Genomic DNA, 23852 nt, shown 5'->3' with positions numbered 1-23852 from the left:
TGCTGCTTCCCAGCCACTGGCTGCTTCCTACTCCCCCTTGCCTGCCCACCACCACTTCCCAACCCCCAACCCCCCCATCTGCTGCTCTGGCTCCAGCCTGCCTCAGCCAGCACCACACAGTATCTGGCTGCATGGCCAGGACAGCATGGTGTGGCATGGAACCAACCCAGTCTGGCACGGGCCTCACAGTGTAGGTGATTTACATAAGTTTCTGCTCCCCTGCTTGCACCTGGCTGGGCCCTGCCAACTCCATGCTGCATGGAACTGACCCAGCCTGGGTCCCCGATTGTGGCGGTTTCTCCCACTCCCTCCATCTGATGTTACCTGACTTTCCACTTGGACAGAGGGAGGGTGGGAGCAATCAAAGGGTCACCAGACCAGAAGCCACAGAGGCTTCCAGTTGGAGGTTGGAGGTGGGGAGGCTTGAGGGCGGGGTGTATGGGGCTGAGTGGGCCTGGGTGCTCAGTCACTGGGTCCTGCTGCCAGCTCCCCCTGGGTCCTGCTGCTGCTGGTGCCTTGTCATCTTTGACAGGCAGCCATGCACAGATAATAATTAATTTTCTAAATACTGTAGGGGCCCCATGGGCTGGATAGAATGGCCTGGCAGGCCAGATACAGCCCACAGGCTGTATTTTTCCTGCCCCTGGGATACAGGGATTCAAGTTATTCATGGCCTTCTACCAGTATTTTGCAAAGGTTTTGTTCTCATTGCAGCTCTTGCTAATAGCTGCAGAGCAGAGTGACTCCTAGCTGGAAAGTACCATGGTCCATCTAATATGGAGTGACTGAACCCAAGAAGAGTAGGGAGTTTCTAAGGGACAACAAGGAGATCAAAGCTGCTTATGATTCCTGTATATATCTCAGAGAGTAAAAGTTGTTCAGATCTAGTGTAAAAAGGCATAAGAACAACCAGCACTTGAAAGTTAATCAGGACACATTCAAATGAAGAATACATAACACCCAACAGTGCAGACTCGAATTTTTGAGAATAGCTTAGAAGTGCATGCTTTCTTCCCAGTTATTTATGATGCTCCCAGAGGTATATTTCCTTTGTGGTTTATTTTTGCCTGTTCTTCCTAGGATTTATATATTTTCTTTCAGTGGTTTTGAAACCAGTTGGATTTTTTGCGGTGATCTATTGTCCTGATTTCTTTCCCCCCTCACCATGCCTAAGCTTCATATCCTGGGTGGTATCAGGACAGTGCACATTACAGTCTGTATTAGTCTGCAGAAATTGTGGGAAAATACAGACAAGCTGGTAGTGGCAGAGAGCAGGATTTCTTTTAGGATTCCCCAGTATATACTTACACAAGGGAAGCAGAGACCAGCCCCAAGCCCCTAATGAGTCCCCAGCAGGTCCTTCTCCACTCCTTTCCCCTAGTTAGAGATGGCTGGCAGGCACATCCTGGCAGGTGATTTGTTGGGAACGGTTACTAGTTGATTTGGTTTTAGAGCAGCCCCAGTGCTCTCTTAAGGGCCTTGTTATACATTACACTGTGAACTGCACAAATGTTGATCAGCGTTAGTGCTACCTCAAGTTTGGAGCAGCCACACTTCAGGCCAGTTGGGCCTGGAGAACTGAAAGGTAAGAATCCCCCAACTCCCCTCCCATTCCAGGCTCCCCTGCCCTCTTCTCCCACTGCCACTTACTTGTGGTTGTCCAGGCTCTCTGTCCTAGGGGAACAGACACGGAAGGGTTAATCTGCCTGCCCAGCCCCTACTTTGAAGTCAACTGCTCCAAACCTGACCTAGCACTAACACTGATCAACATTTGTGCAACTCACAGTAACCGGGGCTACTGCTTTTTGGGCTGAGCCAGCCCAGAGAGCAGCGACAGTGTAGGAAGACAGGCAGGCAGGTTAACAGTTCCCTTCCTGCTCCACCTTGCAGAGAGACAGCCTAGGCAGCCACAAGTGGGGGGGTCAGTGAACCAGGAACTGGGCAGAGTGGGGTTGGAGCACGAGGCGGGGGGAGGCTGTGGGTCCAATCTGGGCCAGTGGGGGAGCAGGTACAGGTTGGCCATTTACACTAAGGTGTAGCCACTCTAGGCTACAACTTAGTGTAATACGAGCTGGGTAACACTGGGTGGGAGAGAATCTTGCCCTGGAGTGGCACAACATTGAGTCTTATAAGGAGTGCTTAAAACTAGTTTTAGGTGTTAACGTGCAGACAATCCAGGTGTTAAGAGCTCTAGGAGCTGCACAAAATCACTATGTAACAAAGCTAGGGCTGGCTTAGATCTGAGTTAGACTGGCAACAGGCTCCCTGGCCAGGCTGCCCTGTATACTCACTCATTTCATACTTCCCTTCTCTGTCTGCAAGCAGAAATACAGTACAGGACAGGAGCTAGGCCTGTTGTCTTTCATTTGTCAAATGGCAGAGTTGGGAGATCAGTGTGTGACCAGGTGTTCAGCACCCCAAACTCCTTCCCCCCTCCTCAAGAGTTTACCTTTTTCTGAGCCTCCATGTATTGGTGAACAGCTTGATTTGGCCCAGGTAGCCCTTTGGGACTTTTGTTATGGGCAAATCGCATACGGCTTTTGCTTCTGTAAGTCCTCATGGCCTGGAGTGGTTCGCACTGCTCTGGTCCGAGCTGCTTGTGTACTGACAGAGGCATGTCAGACAGAAGGTGGGTTTTCCTCTTCAGCCAACTCAAGGAAGCAGCAGAGAGGATAAGCTTCTTAGGCCCACAGCTAAAGTATTACCATGCTTAACTCTGACTGAGAGATCCACCAACCAACTTTTCCTTGTCTTCGCTGGTCACATCCCTGGGCCCTGGAGCTCTTCTCTCATGAGGAAAGATATTGAGGATGATGACGACACCTCTTAGGTGTTAAACTGAAGCCTGATGTTCATCTGAGCCTCTGTGCTGCACAGGCATTAGCAGCTGGCCCTTGAAGGAAAACATGCCTAAGGATATACCTACCAAGCATGCATGTTAATAAATCTCAGTAAATTGACTAAACACCGGCATTTCCCCTTGCTGATCGTCATATTCACTGACATTTAATAAATAATTCTCCAGTACTGACCCATACCTGTTTAAACTTTTTTTCAGCCTACATTCTGTGCCTTCCATACTTCACGGCATCATCCATCTCATTGAAAGTCTCAGAGGTCCTGTAAGATAACCATGCTAGTGAACTTGCTGTTGCTGTATAGTGCCATATTCCAAATTAGGAATGCAATTGTGCATTAAGGCTTCTGTTGTGTTCTGTCAAAACCATTTTGTCTTGGCTTCCCCCCACCCCCGTCCTGTTAGCTAAGTTCTGCTATGCTGTAAAAACAGCTTTTTAAACTCCAGAGCAAGGGGTTCCTTCCCATCTTCCAGTGCTGATTGCTTTGTTTTGAAAGCTGCAGTTTTCCTTCATGGCAAATTCTAGGGTACACTATTCTTCGGTCCAAGTATGCTATATATATTGCCAAGATTATATATCTGAGAAAGCAGCCAAAGAAGACCTGGTACGGTACAACTTTGTACTGAACCTCAGTGTTGACAGTAACTAAATTTCCATTCCTAGAGATTGTTAAATGACTTCTGCCTGGATATAGAGCACACTGCATACATTAGTACATTAGGGTCACTTGAGGGGTAAACGCTGTTTGGATTATTGAGGCTATACATTCCTTGTCTCTATCAATTCCTCTGTGACCTAATATTTTTAGATAATCATAAACTTTTATACAATGCCTTTTCCTTAACAGAAATCAATTCATAATCAAAAAGAATAATGATATTATAATTAATGGCGTTCTCCCAGAAATAAATCAAGCCTATCTGTCCCTTCGCACCTGTTTTCCTCTTTTCCTTATATAGCCCACACCTTGGGGAACTTACTTCTGGGCCTGTGTCATTTGTCTTCCTGCTGCCTCTGTACAGAAAGTGGAACACAAGCATGTAGGAATCTCCCTTCACTTACGATGATATGCTGCTCTTTATGTTGTGCCCTGGTTTAATATGTGAGAAGGTCCAGGTCTCCAGGCAGCAGGAGTTTCCCTGCTTGCAGGTGCAAATCCGGAGCATAGTGACATATGCAAGTTCACAACAGTAATTATCTGCACCTGCATATCAGGTCACAGGACATCCATATACCCAATTTGCAAGTGGAATCAGGAATTTAAATGTCCTAATGAATTTAAATTGTGGATATTGGTAGTTCTAAGTCAGCAGTTATTTATCCCAGCACTTATAGAAATGTGGCTATTCCTATGTAACAGAGCAGGTATTTTGGTTATGAAAAGCACTTCACAGCACAATGAAACCTTCAGATGGATCCCTCTTGTATTTCCTGTCAGGAAATACAAGATCTGGTCCCAGCAGAAGACCTCTAAGTCACATTCATGGAGATCCCAATTCTATGGATACTCATTTGCCACTTATAGTTGTACCCAGGTGTGCAGTCCCAATAAACTCTATGAGGCTACTCACAATAGTGAAATTATTTTTGTGAGCTGGAGTCCTCAGGATCTGGTCTGTATCAAGAACCCTGAGATTTCCAGATCTCTGGCCAAAATACCATGCAAAACAGGGATGATTCATCAGCTCTGCTGCTGGTGCCAGGGAGAGCTTAGAAGAGCAGCTCATGGAATGAGGCAAGAGACATAACCAGGTTGGGGACCTTGCTGTAGGGTCCACATCTGTTTTAATTTTAGGTAAAGATGTGTTCTTATTTCTAGTGAGGTATCCATCCTGAATACATGTGTTCATACACATATCTATAACATTTAATATAAAATCTTATAAACATTCTAAATCCTTGACATTTTCTTCCCAAAATGGATTTTCTGAGCAGCAGGATTTTTCTATAAAATATTTGTTTGGCTGGTTGCCTCTGTTTTCTTTGTGGTATTTATTTAACTCTCGGACTGCTAAAATTAGAAAACATGGGCAAATTCAGAGGGGCATGTCTCTGTCTCCATTTGTACATTGATTCAGAAAACTAGAGTGAAATCTGACATTTGGTTTCTCTGTTCTTGCTGCATTTTAATTCTGTTTATACTGTTTTTGTTTCTGCCTTGAGTAAATCAACAGGGACATCAGCTCTTCATCAGGGTTTTGCGATCCAGTTTTCTACTGCCACATGTTAAATCACAAAGAGAAATTCCAAGCTGTCCCTCTAGTTTTCTTTTTGGGGTACAAACAGAATGCATGGAAACAAAAAGCTGCTACACTTAGGATGAGTATGTTGTTCTGTACTTGACTGGGTGGGAATGTCTCATTCTCCTGCTGAATGTGCTGTGTTCCATGCTGTCGTCTGGTGTTGAAAGCACACAGCCTGGTTTCTGCAAGGCTCGCTACTTTGGAGCATGGATGCTTGTGTTTTCTGATGTTTATTCTTCCTCTCACTTTCATGTCAGGCTACAGCTTAGATTGTCCATCCCACTCTTGTTACTGGGTAACCATTCCCATGCTGACTATCCATTTAATATTTTCTGGAATTGATATACTGATCGCTTTCTTGATGCATGTACCTTTCCATAAACAGTTTGTGCTACCTTGATGTAACGTGCAATGGGATGTGCTAGTTACAGGGTCACAGTGCTATCAATACCTATTGTCAGCTGGGTCTGATTCTCAGAACAGGGGCACAGGTGCTGTCTTCTTAGCTCTTCGATGTACAAACGAAAATTACTTAATGCTGAAATAGAATTTTAAATAATTTCTGGGCAGTCATGGATGCGAGGCTTTGCGCCAGGATCCATCTTTTTCCCAGGAGAGGGGTTGCAATAACTCATTTTTGTTCTCTTTTCTTTTTAATGTAGCTATTCTTGGCATGCATACACTGATGAGTAACCAGCAGTATTATGAGGCACTTGGAAGCAGCACTATAGTTAACAAAGAAGGTCTGAATAGTAAGTATGATTTACAGCTGTTTAATGGTCTGGAGTATTTGGATGAAAGATTCAAAGCTGCTGGTAGCTATTGATTGTAAATAATTGAAAATAATACCTTTTTTCAGTTGGCTTTCATCATTATGAAACTCATATATGAATTGTGAGAAAATGCAGTAAGCTCCCTTATTGCCAGACCTGCGATAGCAGAAGGTTTTCATTTTGACCCAGTAACTGGGGGTTTATTTTGCTCTCTAGCATCCCCGATGATATTATGGTGTTGTAAGTGATTGTAGAGGTCAGCACAGTTCCTTCTAGAACTTGGACAGAAGGTTCCTTGCTCAAAAGTCAATGAGAAGCTTGAAAGACAAAGATGAAGTAATACATCCTTCAAATTTCCATTTGGCAAATTTCAGCAGGGAATTTTGTTTCACTTTGAACCTAAAACAACTTTGGTTTCAAATGGACATTTCCTGGCATTTAGATTGTATTATATTTACTCAAATACAAGATGGCCATGCATATAATATGACCCCTTAATAATTAGATTCTATATATGGAAAATTTATAAATTTGTTATAAATTTCCAGGTAAAGAATCTGATTATTGGAAGTCTACCTTGAATATGTCACCCTCCCACTGTTACAACAAGGAAGACAAATCTGTTTGGGGTCCTATTTGGTGATGCTTGCCAGACATTTGAGGCTGGTAAAGAAACAAGAATCATTGGAAATGGGAGATGCAGGCACTGCTCAGTTCTGGGAGTGAAGGGAAAGTTGAAATGTATTCAGTGTAGTGGCTCACCACAACTTGAAAAAGAGTTGGCGCTGAGGTGGACCACATGCAATGGGTACTCAGACACTTTTTATTCGGATGAGCTGCATTGATCTTTCCTTGTAGGAGGTTCCCATCAGTATGTTTGCCCAATATGGGCCAAGTGTTTTAAAGTCATGTTCAGTGTTGGCTGCTTTCAATCAACTTCATAGTTGGTTTCCATTGCTGAGCAAATGCTGTTTTTGGCATAAATGAATGATAATGTATTTAAGGAGGTTTCATTGTATATAAGATTAACGTTTTCCCCCCGTGGTGATTGGGGGGGGGTGTCATTTTGTATTTGAGTAAATACGGTAAATGGTTTTTTTTTAAATCCAAAAAAACCCAAACAAGAAATCTTGCACTTAAGTGATACACAGAATAAAGGACACTCTGCAAGCATATGCCCTAGCCTACCTCATGAAAATTTTTCCATGAACAATAGCCATGGTTGGGTTGCTGATCATCTGCCAATTTTTTCATGTAGGCATGACACTGCCATGCATCATAGAATCATAGAGAAGTAGGGCTAGAAGGGAGCTCTGAAGATCATTTAGTCCAGTGTTTCCCAATCAGTGTGCCGCGGCACAAAAGTGTGCCATCAGAAATTAATAGGTGTGCTGTGGAATTTTACCATGGTAATAAGCCACAGTAGGTATGAGGATGGAGAATGCCTTAACAGGTGTGCTGTGGAAAATTTTTGTTAATGTAAGTGTGCCTTGGAAAAGGTTGGGAAACACTGATTTAGTCCAACCCCTGCCTGAGGCAGGATCAACCCTATCCAAACCAACCTATACGGTCCATAATCTGAACTCTACGTAAAACTACCATCAACCCTGACACAACACAGACCTTAACCTGCCACAGGTAAAGCAGGAGAACCACAGCAGCCAATGTCCTGCTTCTGTGAAATGTTGTCAGTATATGCTGAAGAGATCTCGGGTAGAGGCCCACACCCCTGCTACAAAGGAACACAAACCCCCCACAGTCCATACTAGTCTGACCATGGGGTAAAATTCCCTCCTGACCCCAAATATGGTGATTGGTCTGACCCCAAGTGGAGGGGCAAGACCCTCTAGCCAGGAACCTCCACTTCTGGTGCCAGCAGGAGTATTGGCACACCCTAGTCAAAGTCCCCAGCCGTGGCTGTAGCCAACACCCAATACCTCTGAAGCAGGCTGAAAAACAACCTGCAACATGTAGCAGAAAGGGAGGGCATGGGTAACAAGCAAAACCCAGAAGCATGGAAATACCTATAGTAGAACACAGGCATAGTATGCCTACATCATCCTTGACCAGTGGCTGTCCAACCTCTTCTTGAACCTCTAGTGATGGAGAGTCTATTCCACTGCCTCACTATTCTAACAGTGAAGACTTTTTCTGGATATCTAATCTAAACTTACTTTGATACAACTCCAAGACACTGTTCTGCATCCTGCTTTCTGCAGCAAGAAAGAAAAGGCACTTTCCCTCTTCTTTATAGCAGTCCTTCAAGTATTTGAAAACTGCTTTCATGTCCCCTTCTTAGGCACCTTTTCCAGAAGCTGAATATACCTAAGTCCCTCAGCATCTTCATAGGACTTGCTTTCCAAACCCTTTATCATCTTTGTTACCTGCCTCTGGACCATCTCTAACTTTTCCGCATCCTTTTTGAAATGTGGAGCCCAGAACTCCACACAGTATGCCAGATGAGGTCTAACTAATGCCAAATACAAAGACACTGTCATCTTCCGTGTCTTGCACCTAATGTCCTACATCCCAAAAGCACATTCATCTTTCGTGTAGTGGCATCACACTGCAGTCAGTGGTCTACCAAGTCCTTTACCATACAGCTTCCATCCAGCCAGGTGTCACCCATATTATATTTGTGGTTTTGATTATTTTTCCCTGAGTTGTAGCAGATTATAGTTGTCGGCATCAAACTGCATCCTCCAGCTCTAGCACAACTTTCCAATCTGTCAAGATTCTTTTGAATTGACATCCTCCAACATGTTCACAGTCCTTCCCAGCTTTGTATTGTCTGCACACTTGTTCAAGAAGCTTTTTATGCCAGCATCCAAATCATTAATAAAGACATTGAACAGCTCTGGGCCTAGGACAGACCCTATAGCACTCTACTTAAAACTTCCTTCAATTCTGACTACCCTTTGCTTCGAGCTATTGAGCCAATTATCTATCCACCTTATAGTAGTTGTGTTTGTAACACATTGGGGCCCCAGGGGTGGCTGTGATGCCCCCTGAAGGCTCTCTGACCATTCTCTGCTCTGCCCCTTGGGTGCCTTCCTATCTCACCTGCCACGCCTTGATAGAATGATGATAAATTGAGAGGCTGCCCATGGACCTTTGCATGGCCTCAGTTCCACTGAACCCCTGCTAAGGTCCCCAGCACCCTACTAGTCCTCACTGATCCTCGGCCCCTTGCTGGGTTTTTATAGTCCCAGGCCCCTCGCTGGGCCTCTGTAGTCGACTGTGCCTGGCAAGGCACCCAAAGCCTTAAGGACTAATTGAATGACTCCAAATCTTTCCCTACATCACACCCCATGCCTCACAAGTGTTACTGTACCATTGTTCCCTCTGTCAGGGCTTCAGCCTCTGCCCCTTTAATCTCTCTAAGCCTTCTAGCCTGGGCCCACTGAATTGGACCGGGCTCTGAAGCACTAGCTCCTTCTTGTCTTATGGGGTTGCTGCCAGGCCCCTGTGTGTCTGTGTCCCTCTGGCTTCAGGGCCCTGGCCCGTCTCACTGCTGCCTTGCACTCTCTGCCCACTCTGAGCTCAATAACAGCTTAAGCCTGCCCCTGGTAGGCCTCAAAGCTATTGCGTGCCTATCAGGCACTAATAGGATCTCCTTAAATCTCCCTTACTGTCCCCACCCAAACTGCCAGTATAAACGCAACAAACATAAGCCTTCAGCCCCTTCCTAACACAGCATCCTGGGTTCCTGATGAGCTCCCTGAGCCCTACTGTTCCTGCAGGCAGTGAAGCGATTGGCCCAACATCTCTGGGTGGCTTTCCTGGGTAGGAGCTCCTACTCCTGTGGCTGCTAAGGAGAGCCTCCCTTGCCAACCCCAGCCTTCAGCTTATATGTTCCCAGGGCCCTGCCTACATCTGGTCAGCTGACTGCCTGCAGGTGCCTGCTAATTACCCCATTAGCCTATTGCCCTGGTGGCCTACAGCTGTGGTGCCCTGCATTGTTCCCTGGCTAGGCTGCTTCTTTTCTTAAAGAAACAGGGAGACCCGGGCTCTCTGTTACAGCGTCCAGCTCACATTTCTCCAATTTGTATATGAGACGGTTATGCAGGACCTTGTCAAAAAACTCTCAAGTCCAGATACACTATATCCACAGCATTCCCTTCATCCACCAAAGTAGTTAATTTGTCAAAGAAGATCAAGTTTGCCATGATTTGTTTTGCATAAATCCATGCTGGCTGCTTGTTGATAAGTCTTTCCTCCTTACAAATGGCCTTCCTTAGGATTTGCTCCAGTAAATTCCCAGGTACTGAGGTGGGGTGAACCAGTCTGTAGTTCCCCATGTTCTCTCCTTTTTGCCTTTTTTTAAAGAGGGGCACTATGTTGGCCCTTTTCCAGTACTGTTACCTGACCCATCTTCCACAACTTCGTGAAGATTTCCTCTGACAGTTCTTTCAGTACCTTAAGATGAAGTCCTTCCAGCCTTGCTGACTTGAAACCATTCATACCCAACAAAATCTCTCGGTCTCTTTTGTTATCTTTTCCCTCAACTTACCCCTTTCCTTATCCAGATAATACTTATGTGCCTGACAGCAGCTTAATGTTTTTGTGAAGTGTGAGGCAAAGTAGCTCTTGAGTAGCTCCACCTCCTTTGCATTTTCTGTTAGGAGTTCCCCTTGCCTTGTTAGCAAGAGGAACGCACAGCTTCCTTGGTCCTCCTTTTCTGGCCAACATACTTTTCTTGTTCTTAACTTCCTTTGCTAGGTACAGCTCATCCTTTATTTTTGCCTTCCTTGTTTTGTCTGTGCAGGTTCTTGCTATTTCCTGGTATGCTTCTTTGGTGACCTGCTCATTCTTCCATTCCCTGTATGCTTTCCTTTTGTATTTGACGCATTTTAGAAGCTCCTTAGAAGATCCCCATCTTCTCACATTTGTATACATGCATCAGACGTATTTTGCATTTTGACCTACTCATTTCCATTTTGTGCCAGTTGCAGTCCTGTGGTACTCTGGCCCTTTCCAAGAGTTGAGTTACTTCTTCCAGTCCTTTCCCCTCTGGACTGTGTGCTGTGGGAGAGTTTTGATCACCATATTCTGTGGAACCTAGTTAAAAGCCCTCCTTACTAGGCTGGCCAGAGGATGCACAAAGATGCTCTTCCCCATTCTCATCAGATGGATCCCGTCTCTTGATATCAGTCCTCCTCCTAAGAATATCGACCCATTGTCAAAGAAGCCGAAGCCTTTATGTCAACACCACTATCTCAGCCATGCGTTTGCTGCTCAGGCATGCATTCACTGCCAGGATACAGTGATCTCTGCTTGGACCTTGTCTTCCATGGGAAGTAACTCCTTAATACTCCAAGCCCCCTAACCCTACTGCCAAGAGCCTCAATCTGCTCAGTGTCATTCCTGGAAGTATCGCTAGTGCCTACATGGATGAGCAGGAAGGGGATGTGATTCGAAGGATGGATGAGCCTTGGCAGTCTCTCTGGGTACTTTTACATGAGCTCCAGTGTGTTTTAATAAATTAATTAAGCCTGCTGGACTGTTCTAATCAGAACACTCCAGCATGCTGCAGCATCTAAGGTACTCAGCATCCCCACATTTCAAAATGGCTTGTCAAGCTTTAGTTAAAGCACCCCAGCTGCCATTTTGAAACATGGGTTGCTGAGTACTCAATATCCAGCGTGTGCTTTAATTAAAGTGGCTCTCAAAAGCTGCTCTAATTAAAACATTCCTGAGAGCCACATCCCCAAGAGCCACTCTAATTAAAGCACATCCCTCCCTCCAAAAGCATATGTATGGATGCTATCTGCAGTGTCCTGAATTTGGGCTCCAGGCAGGCAGCAAACCTCCCTCAACCCCAAATCTGGACAATAAATCAGTGCCTCTGTCCCCTGCAGATGGGAATCAATAATCACCACCACTGTTCTCTGCCTTAATACAGTGGTCCTGGAGCCCCTGTCCTTGGGGACTTGCAGTTCCTGCTCTCTAGGTTGCTGCCTACTTTGCCGCATGCTTTCAGATGTCCTCTCCTCTGCCTCTTTCTCAGTTCTACCACAGAGTGCCTGTAAGCTTTGAGTGCTGACTTCAATCCACTGCTCTTCAATTCTGGGGATCCTCCTATTTTATGTAGTCATGTGCTGCCACTTCTCCTCATTGCCCTTTGGCCACCCCAGTATCTTCTTCTCATAACTCTTATCCAAATAATTTTCCTGGTCCCTGATGCAATGCAGTATGGATACCCATGCCTCCAACCTTTGAATCTTTTCCTCCAGGGCAGACACCAGCTTACACTTGATGCAGATGAAGTGTTCCTGATCCTCTGGGAGGAGGAACACAAACATGGCACATCACATGTAGGTCACAGCAGCTGACCCAGACTCCATTTCTGCCTCCTTTGCTCCCTGGAGAACACCTATGCTGTAAGAAGAAAAAAAAATGAGGTGGCAGGTGGGAGAGGGAATGGGGGAAAAAAAGACACCACAAGAACCTGCACACCACACCTGCACTAGGGCCCTTGCACACACTCACAGACACACAGAGTCTCCTGCTTCCTCACTGTCATCTCAGGTGAATTCCCTAGGCAAACTCCCTCTCTGTTTACTGCTTCCACTTTTGTCTAATGTCAATGTCACTGTCTAATTTGGGTTGCACTTTTACGGATGAATCTCTCTGTTGTCCACATCTGCACTTGGGTTGACATTTACAATGATGTCCTATCACACTTCATCTCCCAGCACGCCTAAGCTTTCAAGGGCCTCATGTCTATAAATAAATGAAGAAGATCCCTCCACAGTTACTTCCTCAACAGGTTAAAAGGAAAACAGACAAGGGTGACATAAGGCAGTCCAAGGCCTTCCTACCTTGCCAGACATTGCTCAAGGTTGTGACATCTTTGTCTCTTCTGGCCCTGGGAGTGTTCCATAGTATAGAGTTTCCCCTGAGTCAGGGTTGGCAGAGGTTTTTCCTGGCAGTTCCTCCAGCATATTCCTCCATGTCCTTTTTTAGAACTTTCAGGAACCTGACAGGTTCCCCCTTTCCAAATGTCTTTAAAGAGAGGAAAAAATAGCCACTAGCACTGATACTGTCCTAGAGACAATGTCCTTCTTCCTGACCATTTGTATGTGGGTTTTTTTCTTTCTTAAAATGTTCCTTTATAATTGCAGGTGTGATTAAGCCCACTCAATACAAACCAGTTCCTGATGAAGAACCAAATTCAACAGATGTTGAAGAAACTTTGGAACGAATAAAGAACAATGATCCTGAACTCGAGGAAGTCAACCTTAATAATATTAAGGTCCATGCTCCTTCCTGCTGTACTTTACACAGACAATGCTGCTGCTAGAAACTGCACTGCTGCGTTACCAGTTTTACCTATATAAAATCTAAACTGATAGGCTTTTCTGTTTAAAGGGGACCTGCAAAGGCAGAGAAATTGTCCCTGTTCTCTTAGGTTTCTTGCTAAATTGGCCAAGGTAGAAGAGAAAGTTTTGACAAGGTCTGGGAGAAAATATGTTCCTGAGACTTTTCTCATGTACAAACAAAAGGAAAACTGCCAGCTGTTTCTCAAAAACTTTTTTTCATTTCTCTTATGCAACATAAAGAAGCAAATCGGGGCACGAATGCAACTTTGCAGACCACCTCAGTGTGCACATATGTGCATACAACTTCAGGTTCATTCACACTGGCTGAACAAGAAGAGGTTCAGCTCCTTTCCTATCTTGTCTCCAATCTATAAGACGTGTGTGTGTGTGTGTGTGTGTGTGTGTGTGTGTGTGCTTGTGCATGTAACGTAGTTACTATCTGCACAATTATCAGTATCGATACCTTTAACTGCAAGTGTGCAGACCTTAAAAAAATATATATATACACCCAGTTACCTGTGTATAGTCAACAATTTTTTGAATTTCCATAATCACAGGCCTACATTTTCCAATGTTACTAGTGACTTTTAAGGGACAGTATGAGATACCTGAAAGGAGCTATAATTATTGACTGCATCCAGATGAGTGCAGCTGTGTGGTATGTGGCACCGCAGCTACGCAGTGCTGAGAGTTTTTTTGACCCCTAGATATTCAGGGGTCAAAAAAAAACATGGGAAAAAAGGGTGGAGTGGCACATGCGGCAGCAGCAAGTGCTGCCCAAAGCTGGAGCCTGGCTGGTTGGAGCTGCACTTCGCTGCTGGCCAGGCTCCACACAGCAGGAGCAACATGGCTACATCTCCAGGAGGCCCCCAGGATCCCAGTAAAGCTGCCAGCCCAGTGCTGACCCAAGTTTCCCCTGTCCCACTTGGAGTAACTTGCCGTGTGCCAGAGCACGCATGGCACAAATGGTCCCTAAGGACAACTAGTGGCAGCACAGGGTGCACCGCTGCTACTTGTCCCTAGGGAACCAAATGTCCACGCATGTCTGGATGCAGCAATTGAGAGCAAACGCTTGGCACTTGCCAAAAAAATCAGACCCATTAGATCTTGAGAGCTGCTTTGTTTAGCATGGACCAAAGAAGATCAGACACTTCCCCTGCTCTGATTTACTCTCAAAATAGCATTAACAATGGTTGTTTTAAAGCCAATGGATATCTGTAAGCTATCCTCATTTGAGACCATGGATACGGTAAACTTAATTTTTTAGAATCACTTGAAATATCTGAATCTGAAATGGGTTTTTAAATACTTAATGCAAGAAAAGACTATTTTTACCCTGTGAGAACTCAGAATGGGGAAATGTTTTGGTTTTGTTTTTTTTGTTTTAAATCACGCTCTTCTCAATAATTACTTACTGGGTTGAAAAAAAAGATGGAAAGTTTTTACTTTAAGAGGCATTTAATTAATAAAGTTAAAAGTGACTGAGGGAGGAAAGTGGGCCTTATTCTTTGAGGTGCTCAGGCCAGAGTTGAGGATACTCTATACCTCCCAAGAACAGCTCTGCAAATCCAAGTCAGGCCTTGATTCTGCCAAGGGATCCTTGGATGTGCAGATCTACGTGGTGGATCAGCTGTGACTTGAAAACTGCCTGTACAATGAACAGGCAGAATTGCAGCACTTGACATGCTCAGTATTGCCTGCTGACATGAACTAGTTAAATGCCTTCAACAACCATGAGAGGTGAACAGGCAAGTTGTGTTATTCCTGTCTTGTAGATAGGGAAATTAAAAATGCAGAGATGTAACTTGCTTATATCCAGGTTGTGAGTCTCTAGCTAACCGAGGGTGAGAATTTAAATGCTCCCATGCTTGTTAGGATGTGCTGGCCACTGGTCGAATGTTGTAATTCTGTGATTTATAGTTTCTATTTTACAGTCTCTTCCTGAGGTATCTGATTTTGTCTAAAGGCAAGGATTTTTGTGGGTGATATCGTTTATTGAACCAACTGTTTAGTTGGGTGGGATATAGACAAGCTTTGAGTATGCAGTACCCTTTCTCAGGTCTCTGAGCTTTGTGTCCAGGTGACTTTACAGATGTGATACTTTCATCTCTAAAGAGAGCTTGCTAGATGATGTCTGTTGAACACCTCTATATCTGACATTTTGTGTATATTATATACCGGGAATCTGAATGGTCATGGTGGCACAACATCATTTTTCTGAATTTATTTCCACAGAATATTCCTATACCCACTTTGAAAGCCTATGCAAAAGCACTCAAGACTAACACCTATGTACATAAGTTTAGCATAGTAGGCACAAGGAGCAATGATCCTGTTGCTTTGGTAAGTACGATGCCATACTATTAGAGGATGGGTGGACATTTGTAGGAAATTTGTTCATGGTATTGTTGTCTGACTTTGCATTTCTTTTAAAGTGACCTGTAACGACTTGCTTATTGGTCCTTTACATTTTATTGAGAATGCGAAAGGTGTTTGTTTATTTTTAATCTGAATATTCTGTACCTTTGGAATATCAAAATATTTGCAAATCCCAGAGGCACTTTCTCAGCTCTCTGCTGGGGCAGAGGAAGTGTTATATCCTTCACAAGGACATCATTTTCTCCCATGTCTCCAGGCATTTGAATTTAGCAGGTATTGACAAAAGCAAGTGAAAAACCTAAATAACTTTAAATTTAAATATCTTCCCTTTCCAATTGCACAATCTCAGTCATTTGTCATGTATGATCTCATAATCCTGCAAGTTCTTAAATTGTTCTGAAGAGCCATCCAGGCAAAATCACAGGCAAGATCTAAGTTTGTAAATGTGGCTTCACAGGCAAGATCTGAGTTTCTAACATTTAAAAATGCTGAAAAATCTTAGGTCTTTACTTGATAAAGAAGCAGGAAAACATGAGGCCATGTATTCCCTTTACAGCTAACCCTCCAGCTCTGTCATCTTCTAGAAGTATATATTGTAATGTGCTGGGTCCTTACACATTAGCACAATGGGAAGGAATTTTATGCTGCATACAGTGTAGGGAGTATCACTGGAGAGGGTAGACGGTGAAACTAAGGGGTGAATTACAACAGCTGTTTATAGAAGTGCATTGTGATATATGAAGTCATCTGAGTAAGGTGTAGGGGCTGGGGGCAGTGTATAACATTTCAAGGTGTGGTAATGCAAAGGAGTCTTTAATAGTCAGGGCAAATGCACAAAGCAAGATTTGCCTGAGACTGATTGAGGCTCTGATGGGAAGCATTTTAGGCAAACACTGGGGAAGCAAGAGCAGAGACCCATGGAAGAAGGTAGAGGACACGCCGTGTAACCATGTGGGGGTTGTGTCCCTAGGATTCCCTACTGACACCTAGGGGTCAGGTCACACCTGCCTACTCACCTGCCATGCCTCGGTGGTGGTGTTTGGCATCGCCCCTCAGTCTGGTCAGAGAGCAGTCACTGTGGGAGTCTGTTACAGCACAGGGTCCCTGGGCCACACTTGGTCCTGTCTTATTGCTGGTCCTCCCTCCAAAGGGCTCCAAGGCACTCACCCAAGACAGTCCACACACTCCCAAGGAGTTCACTAATTGCTGTCTCTCTGCTCCCCCTACCGCTGCAGGGTGCTCAAAACTTAGTTAGTCTTTGCTGGGTTCCTTTCAGCACAAGTCTTTCACCAAGCCTGCTCTTCTGGGCCTTTCCCAGCACTGGCCCTTCGCTAGGCCTACTTGCCATCAGTCTCTGGGATCCAGCTTTTTTTCCAGTTTAATCCAACTGAAGCTTCTTTCCCCTCCACTGCCAGGGCCCTTTGGCCTTGAAGTTCTTGCTGTTGTGCTTACATAGCTCATCAGGGACACGGCCTTCAAGGCACAGACCCCTCCCCATAATGTGGCTGGTGTGGCCTCCCATTCCCCAAGAGATAGACTGCCCCAAGCTTTAGTAAATGAAGACTGACTTTGAGCTTCAGGAAATGAGGTGTTGTCCTTTGCTTGACAATGAAGCAGTTAAAACAATGGCGGAGGAATTCAGATTGTCAGCTATGGGGTGGGTACAGTCACTTCTGCACATTTTTGGAGCACTTAGCACAGCAGGGTCCCTCTGGATACTTTAACACTGTAAGTGTGTGTTTGTTTCAGGTGCCTATTTTGGGTGCCTTTATGTGGTGAGAAAACCCAGTGGTGTCAGGTGCATTGTACAGGGCTCTCTGCTGCCCAAGTGTGATGGGCATCTGTGTATACTGCAATGCAGGGAGCTGGAGGGGCAACCAGTTGTGCTTTTACCTTGCTGACTAGGCATCTCCCTGGTCCTGGGGCTGTGGGCGGTGTGCATAGGCAGATGGTTTTGTGGGCCACTGTGGAAAGGGTTGAGACTGGGACCCCGCCCTGTACAAAGATAAGGCCCAGCCAGTATGGGGAGCAACAACACACCCTTCCAGGATGCCACAGGACTATGCTGGGCATGGTCCATCCTCAGCTTTTGTGAATGCAGGGACTGGTGTCTGGCCCAAGAGAGGTGCCTTTTGGTTCAGTGTTCCTTAATGAGACACAGATGGAGATCGAGTGACACCAGAAAGGTACAGAGGAGCTGGGGACTGACCCTTGCTGTCCCAAATCCCCAGACTGTGGGGCCATCCCTCACAAGGCATGATCAAACACTGCTTCTTTCCTCTTGGTGGCAGGCTCTGGCAGACATGCTAAAAGCCAACGGCGTATTAAAGAGCTTGAATGTGGAATCCAACTTCATTTCTGGCTCAGGCATCCTTGCCCTTGTTGAAGCACTTCAGCACAATACTTCACTGATAGAGCTCAGAATTGACAACCAGGTAAAACCAAGGCAGTATTGAACTGTTAGACAAAACCATGTCCTGGGTGGTACGGGGGTCCTGTAGTGGAAAATATGACCGACTCATCTAAGGTTTTCCTGCCAGTCACTCTAACTGGAAAACAACTTGTTGGGGGTGATAAGGAAGGGTATGTTTAACGTGCTTGTCAAGTATCTAACCCACATAAAGGATAACTGCCTAGTGCTCCTCACAGCTAATGGAGTTCATCTCATAGTCCAAGTGGGACAGTGCAGAGGGTACCGCAAACAACACTTTGTGCTGCAGCTTATGTGGCTTCCTTCTCCTTTGCTATGAACACCTTGAGGGAAGGAAATCAAAAATAGCAAAACCTGGAGAAGAAATAGCAAAACCTGTTCTGGAGAAGCCTCTTGTAGTGTGGCCTCTGCAGCTGTGCTAACAGAAAGGGATTCACTAGGCCCTGATATCTGCCAAACCACCGTAGGCTGAAAGGTTGGATTTCCACACTGGTGAAGACCCAGGCCTTATCCTTTCTCCAGAGAAAGCTACGTGACTTCCTTAGAACAGAAAAGTTCTGAAAGGCCATGTATCCCCAGAGTCAAATGCTTCAAACTCCTGCGAAGACAAGGTTCTTTGGGTAAATCTGGTATCTTTTACTAGACGAGCTCAAATAGTTAGAAAAATTCTTTGCAAGCTTTCAGGTACAAATCCCCTTCATCAGGCTGAGGAAGCATCTGCAGTTGGTGTGTGCTCTTCCTGGATGAAAGGAATAGCAAAGAAGCCAGAGGCTGGTCTGCATGCAAGAAAGCCAGTCAGTGAAGATGTAAATTGAGGAGCCAGTGGGTGAGAGAGACAGGTTGGCGAGGGTGGGGGGTGGGAAAGGGGAATGAACATAGCTGGTAAATAGTGGAGAGGTACCTGGGGAGTCGGATGTTAGGCATATGTCATAAGTCCCAATGTCTATATTTAGTCCATGATTTTTTGTATCCAGTAAGATGATGAAATGAAGTTTGTAGGCTTGTCAGTGAAAAGTGGTTTGTAAATTCCCTTTGAGGATTAGAACTCAGAGATTGGAGAGAGATCTGATCTCTCAGTTCTAATCCTCAAAGGGAATTTACAAAACAAATAAAAGGCAGTTAGTGAATTAAAGACCAAAGTTAGAACAAGTTCTAAGCTAATTTTGTATTTTCTTTCATCAAAGAGCCAGCCACTAGGTAACAAGGTGGAAATGGAAATTGCAAACATGCTTGAAAAAAACACTTCCCTTTTGAAGTTTGGGTATCATTTTACACAGCAAGGACCCCGGCTTCGTGCCGCCAACGCCATGATGAACAATAATGACCTTGGTGAGTCTCCCTTGTGAGCCCACTTTGAATTATTCCTTTCTTCCTGCATCTCACTGGTCCTCAGCAGTGCACTTATCAGTAGCTTTCCAATCTGCTTTGAAATGTAGCTGGTGTATGTTTTCCCTTCATGGCCTGGGTGATGTTTTTGGTCATAGTTTATGAAAACGTTATAATTCAAATCAAAATTTACTTGAAGTACGAAGGAACTACATTTGAATCAAGTCCTTGCTCACTCTGGGGCTGATCACTTGGATCCTTTCTCAGGGTGAGAGGGATCTGACTCCTACTGCAGTTCCACTAACTCAATGGGACTTGTTGGATGGGGTCAAATAGGATTTGGGGCAAGTCAGGTTTTCAGATCCGAAAGGAATGCACTATTGACTGCAAGGATACCTGGTTCTGAAAGGTTTTCTAATGGTATTTGGAGGCAGTGAACTTCATGGTTAGAGACATAGATATTTCCAGGCACTTCCCACATGCATCAGATTAATCCCAGCTGTAACTGGGGTGAAAAACAGGGAATCTGGTTTGGCTTGTTGCTTTGAATGAATTTGGTCTGCTGGTATCTATATAAAAGGTCAAATTATTTTCTAAAGTATAATTGCACCTCCCCCACATTGTTGTGGTGCCCAGGAAATGATGGAATACACGAATGTCTGTCTTGAGTACTTGGCAGTAAAGCATACAGTTCTAAAAATCAGTATGTCCTAGCTGGCTGCTCTCTCTTTCATACAGCTATCAGCATATTATTTTGTGTTTGCACTTTTAAGTTACTGGGAATGTTAGGCCAGTCAATAAAACGATTGTTCCAACTGATCTTCAACCAATCCAGTGCTCTTGTAGACTCTGACATTCTTTTTTTCCCAAAGAACTTGCAAACTGGGGCTGTAACTCTGCACTTAAGTACATACTTACATTTATGCACACTCCAGCTGTCCTGTTAATATCAACAAACACGTGTGTAAAGTTATACTTAAGTGCTCATACAGAACTGTGTAGCCCCTTGATGTTTATGCACTTCATGTCAAAGGATGGGCTCTTTGGATTAAAAGGACATCCACAATTGACTAATGCCTGGATCAGAACTGGTTTTGACAAGCTTTGGAATATTTGCTGCTTTCCTTTTGTCGCAACAAAGCAATCCACAATATTTTTCATGTATAAGTTGCAAGCTTTTGTATATCTCTACTCCTGCTTCTTTGGGTTCATGAGTCAGTAACCTTGTCTGCCTCTTGGATGATGAGACCAGCACAGAAGGTGTCTGATTTGATTCTTGTTTGCAGCTCGTTTACATCGATCTGATGGCCTCTGGCATAACTTCTCAGCTCTGCACCTGGAAGATGTATAAGTATAGATAGTTTTGTTTTTTTTTCCTACTGGCAATAGCTCTCTGTGCTCCACTACCAGGTTCTACACAAACTTGGTTTTACTCATTTCTCTAGCTTCCATTTTGCTCTTCTCGACTCAGCAGCAGTCACTTTCATCCTTTACAATACTTTATCTAGCCAGCTTGTTAGAGTCTCTTCCATTCCACCTGTGAGCTAATTTCTGTGTTCTTCTCCTACCTACTTTTTCTTTTCCTTGGTCAAATATGTTATGTTCTCTTCCGTGGAAACATTTACTGGAAATATTCACTAGAGCAGGTGTGTCAAACTTACCCCATGTCCGTGCTGGATCCAGACCATTGGGCTCTTTGCAGGCCAGATCCACAGGGCCAGAGGAAGCGATGAGGCAAGCAGCAGCTGAGGCAAGGCTGGCAGTAGCAGTGGGGTAAGCAGGGCTGGTTGAGGCAATGGTGGAAATGATGCAAGTGGCTGCATGGCAAGCGATGCGGTGTTGGCACAGCCCTTGCTTACTCTCTTGTTCCTGACAGCCATGTCCAGTGAGGTACCTGGGGCCTGGATTCTGCAGTGGGCCCTGCCCCCTACTAGTCCCATCCCCAAATTGTCTGGCCCATCTGGTGAAGAAGGTCATGAGAGTATATGAAGGAAAGCAGAAAGATGCAGCTTGGGGTTCAATTAAGAAAGAATTATTCTTGCAGGAGTCTGTTTCCAGAGGTAGAAAGGCCTCTTAACAACTATAAAAGGTCAGAGCCGGATGAGAAGCCTTGCTCTCTATATAGTTACAGGCATCCACCAGCTGCTGTGGATCTATCGCCAACAGGTTGAGAGAAGCCATGAGATGTGATATCTAGCAGCTCCTATTGAACTCCATGAATAATGTTTCATCTCCAGCAGAAACCCAGAATAATTACTTATTTTAATCTTTGAGCTCGTTTTAAGTGGCCTAGATTTTTAAACTGATAAAGACAAAAATTGAAGTTTTCAGTTGTCACAGAAGATGCCAGGATAGTTTGAAAATCCAAACGTATGACTGGAACTTAAAGCCAGACATTTTCAAATCAGAAATGAAGCACCTATTTTCAGCAGTACTAGGAATGCAGTGGAGACTCCCAGCAGTAGCAGCAAACATCCTACCCCCAAGCCCCTGTATTGAGCCAGGCATTGCCTTTTTAGAATATAAGCTTTATAACTGAGATCAACAAGAATAACATCTGACAGAGGAAGTCAGACTAAATGATGTGATGTTCCCTTTAAATCAGGGGAAAAATCCCAAGTTCTTTCCTTGCATGAGTTTCAGTTCTTTAGGTACCTCTGCTGTCCACAGGTGCTGTAGTTGCTTTGACTGACTCATGTCTTTTTGTCTTTTTCTTTTTAGTGAGGAAGAGGAGACTTGCAGACCTGAATGGGCCTATTTTTCCCAAGTGCCGAAGTGGGGTGTAGCTTGTGGCTGTCCAGGCTGTGTGTAGCAGTTTGTGCTGTAGTGTGGAAATCAGAAGGCAAAGTGCCTGCACAAACTATTTGTGGTGCCTCAGTTCTATTGCATCATTATGCACTAAAGATTTAAATTTTAACTAGTGATTGTAGTTGAAGATATTATCAAATATAACTAATGATGTTTTCTTTAGAATCAAAACCGTTTCACTCCAGGCAAGTGGTCAGTTTTAAGCAGCCTCAGTTTAGTGTACGTGGCAGGGCACAAGTGACTTAATTAACTCATGACAAGTTCTCAAAGTATTTCCTGTGTTGTGCTTCAGAGATATTTAGGATGTGCTTGCATGAGTACAAAAAAATTACTACTCTACCCACACATGTTGTAGAAGTATTAAAAAAATACTTTATTTTTTCAAGTTGATCTCAACTTATAGAGAAATGGGCATTTTTGACAAGCATTGCTAGTATCCTAAAATATCCTTTGAATTCATGAACTTGTGTACTGCAATTAATTACCAACATTGGCTGAATTACTTATTTCAAACATGATTTCAAAAGCATCTCTATCTTTTTCATAAAATAATGCATGCCTTTTTACCCTGCTGAAAACAAAAGGAACGTAAGGCCACAAATGTTTAAACAAGAGAGTCACAAAAACAGAGCATTAGTATCTTCCTTTTCTAACTATGGTTAAGCAAAACTATTGCTGTAAGAGATGGGGAATGAAACCCTGCCTCTGAAGCTGATGTCAGAATTTGCCTTGCTCCCTATGCCCATTTGCTAACGCTAAACGTGTGCACCTGGTGCTTCTGCTCTGAACATAATGGAGTCCTCACTCTCAGTTCTGGTTTTTGGCTGGGCAGCCACTGCCCTGGCAGTTAACCTTAAAGGTGATGCTTCTGGCTAACATCCAAACATCTGGACAGATGAGACTCTGAACACTATGCCCTACTAAAGCAGTTACTTGAAAATAGTGTGCATGTGAACCTGTATGGTTCAGGGCACAATTAGAAAAGGGCTTTTGTATAGCAATAAAATCTACTGTCTGATCTTTAAGGGAAGATGTTCCAGTAGATGTATATAGTCTCTGATCATGCATTTGGATCCATGCACGTGGACCATTACATCCATGCAGACACCTACTAACTATGGTAAGTCCTTGTACAACCAGGAGTGTCTGGTCATGCAGAACTGTTGCAGGACTGGGGCCTTAATCTGTACCATAAAGAACACATCCTGGCAGCCTGTTTCACTTGGTAACAAGCCTTCTGTATGCCTGGGCTAACAGCAGAGCTCTACAGTCCTTGCACTATCTATTCCAGTGAAACTCCCACCTGTTTCAATGGAATTTTTGTTGAGTATGGAGTATAGGGTTTAGCTCTGGTTCACAATGTTGCTGAATATCTTATTTTCAACCAAACTAGGAACTAAGAGTATGTTTGTTGCTCCTCAAATCAAAATAAATATACTGTCAGTGACTTCAGGCTTCAACAGTGTCTTTTGTAAAATAATGTGCAAAAGACTAAAGAAAATAATAAAGAGGCATTAATGTAGGAAACAGAACCAAAATGACTGGCATTTAGTCTACCCTGCTCCTACCAGATACGCCCCATGGGCTTTATGCAAAATAATTAAAATGTCATTTCAGAATTAGAAAGTTCATTTCTGCTTTACATGGTACTAATTCAGCCCTTCAAGTGACTTTGGGGGCCTGGAAATGGATCTTAAACTGGGAAATAC

At 44.2% G+C, this 23852-nt stretch overlaps 1 protein-coding gene across 5 annotated transcripts in view; it reads left to right on the top strand.

Moving 5' to 3' along the window:
* TMOD1 (tropomodulin 1) overlaps nt 1-23588 on the top strand; it is a 63612-nt gene extending 40024 nt beyond the window's left edge. Inside the window, exons 4-10 of one of the 5 annotated variants that reach the window (XM_019555001.1) lie at nt 5764-5853; nt 13002-13132; nt 15381-15542; nt 17870-18013; nt 19194-19338; nt 20622-20686; nt 22057-23588. In XM_019555001.1, the coding sequence (XP_019410546.1) occupies nt 5764-5853; nt 13002-13132; nt 15381-15542; nt 17870-18013; nt 19194-19338; nt 20622-20686 (737 nt within the window). In that variant the 3' untranslated portion in view covers nt 22057-23588. The remainder of the gene's footprint in view (nt 1-5763; nt 5854-13001; nt 13133-15380; nt 15543-17869; nt 18014-19193; nt 19339-20621; nt 20687-22056) is intronic. The other 4 variants (XM_019555004.1, XM_019555003.1, XM_019555002.1 and 1 more) reach the window with 4 other exon arrangements.
* The last annotated feature ends 264 nt before the right edge of the window (nt 23589-23852 follow it).

This window comes from Crocodylus porosus, unplaced genomic scaffold (genome assembly GCF_001723895.1).
Source record: "Crocodylus porosus isolate Cpor-Errol unplaced genomic scaffold, CroPor_comp1, whole genome shotgun sequence".
NCBI classification, from domain to species: Eukaryota; Metazoa; Chordata; order Crocodylia; family Crocodylidae; genus Crocodylus; species Crocodylus porosus.
This window is presented reverse-complemented; position numbering and strand designations above follow the sequence as displayed.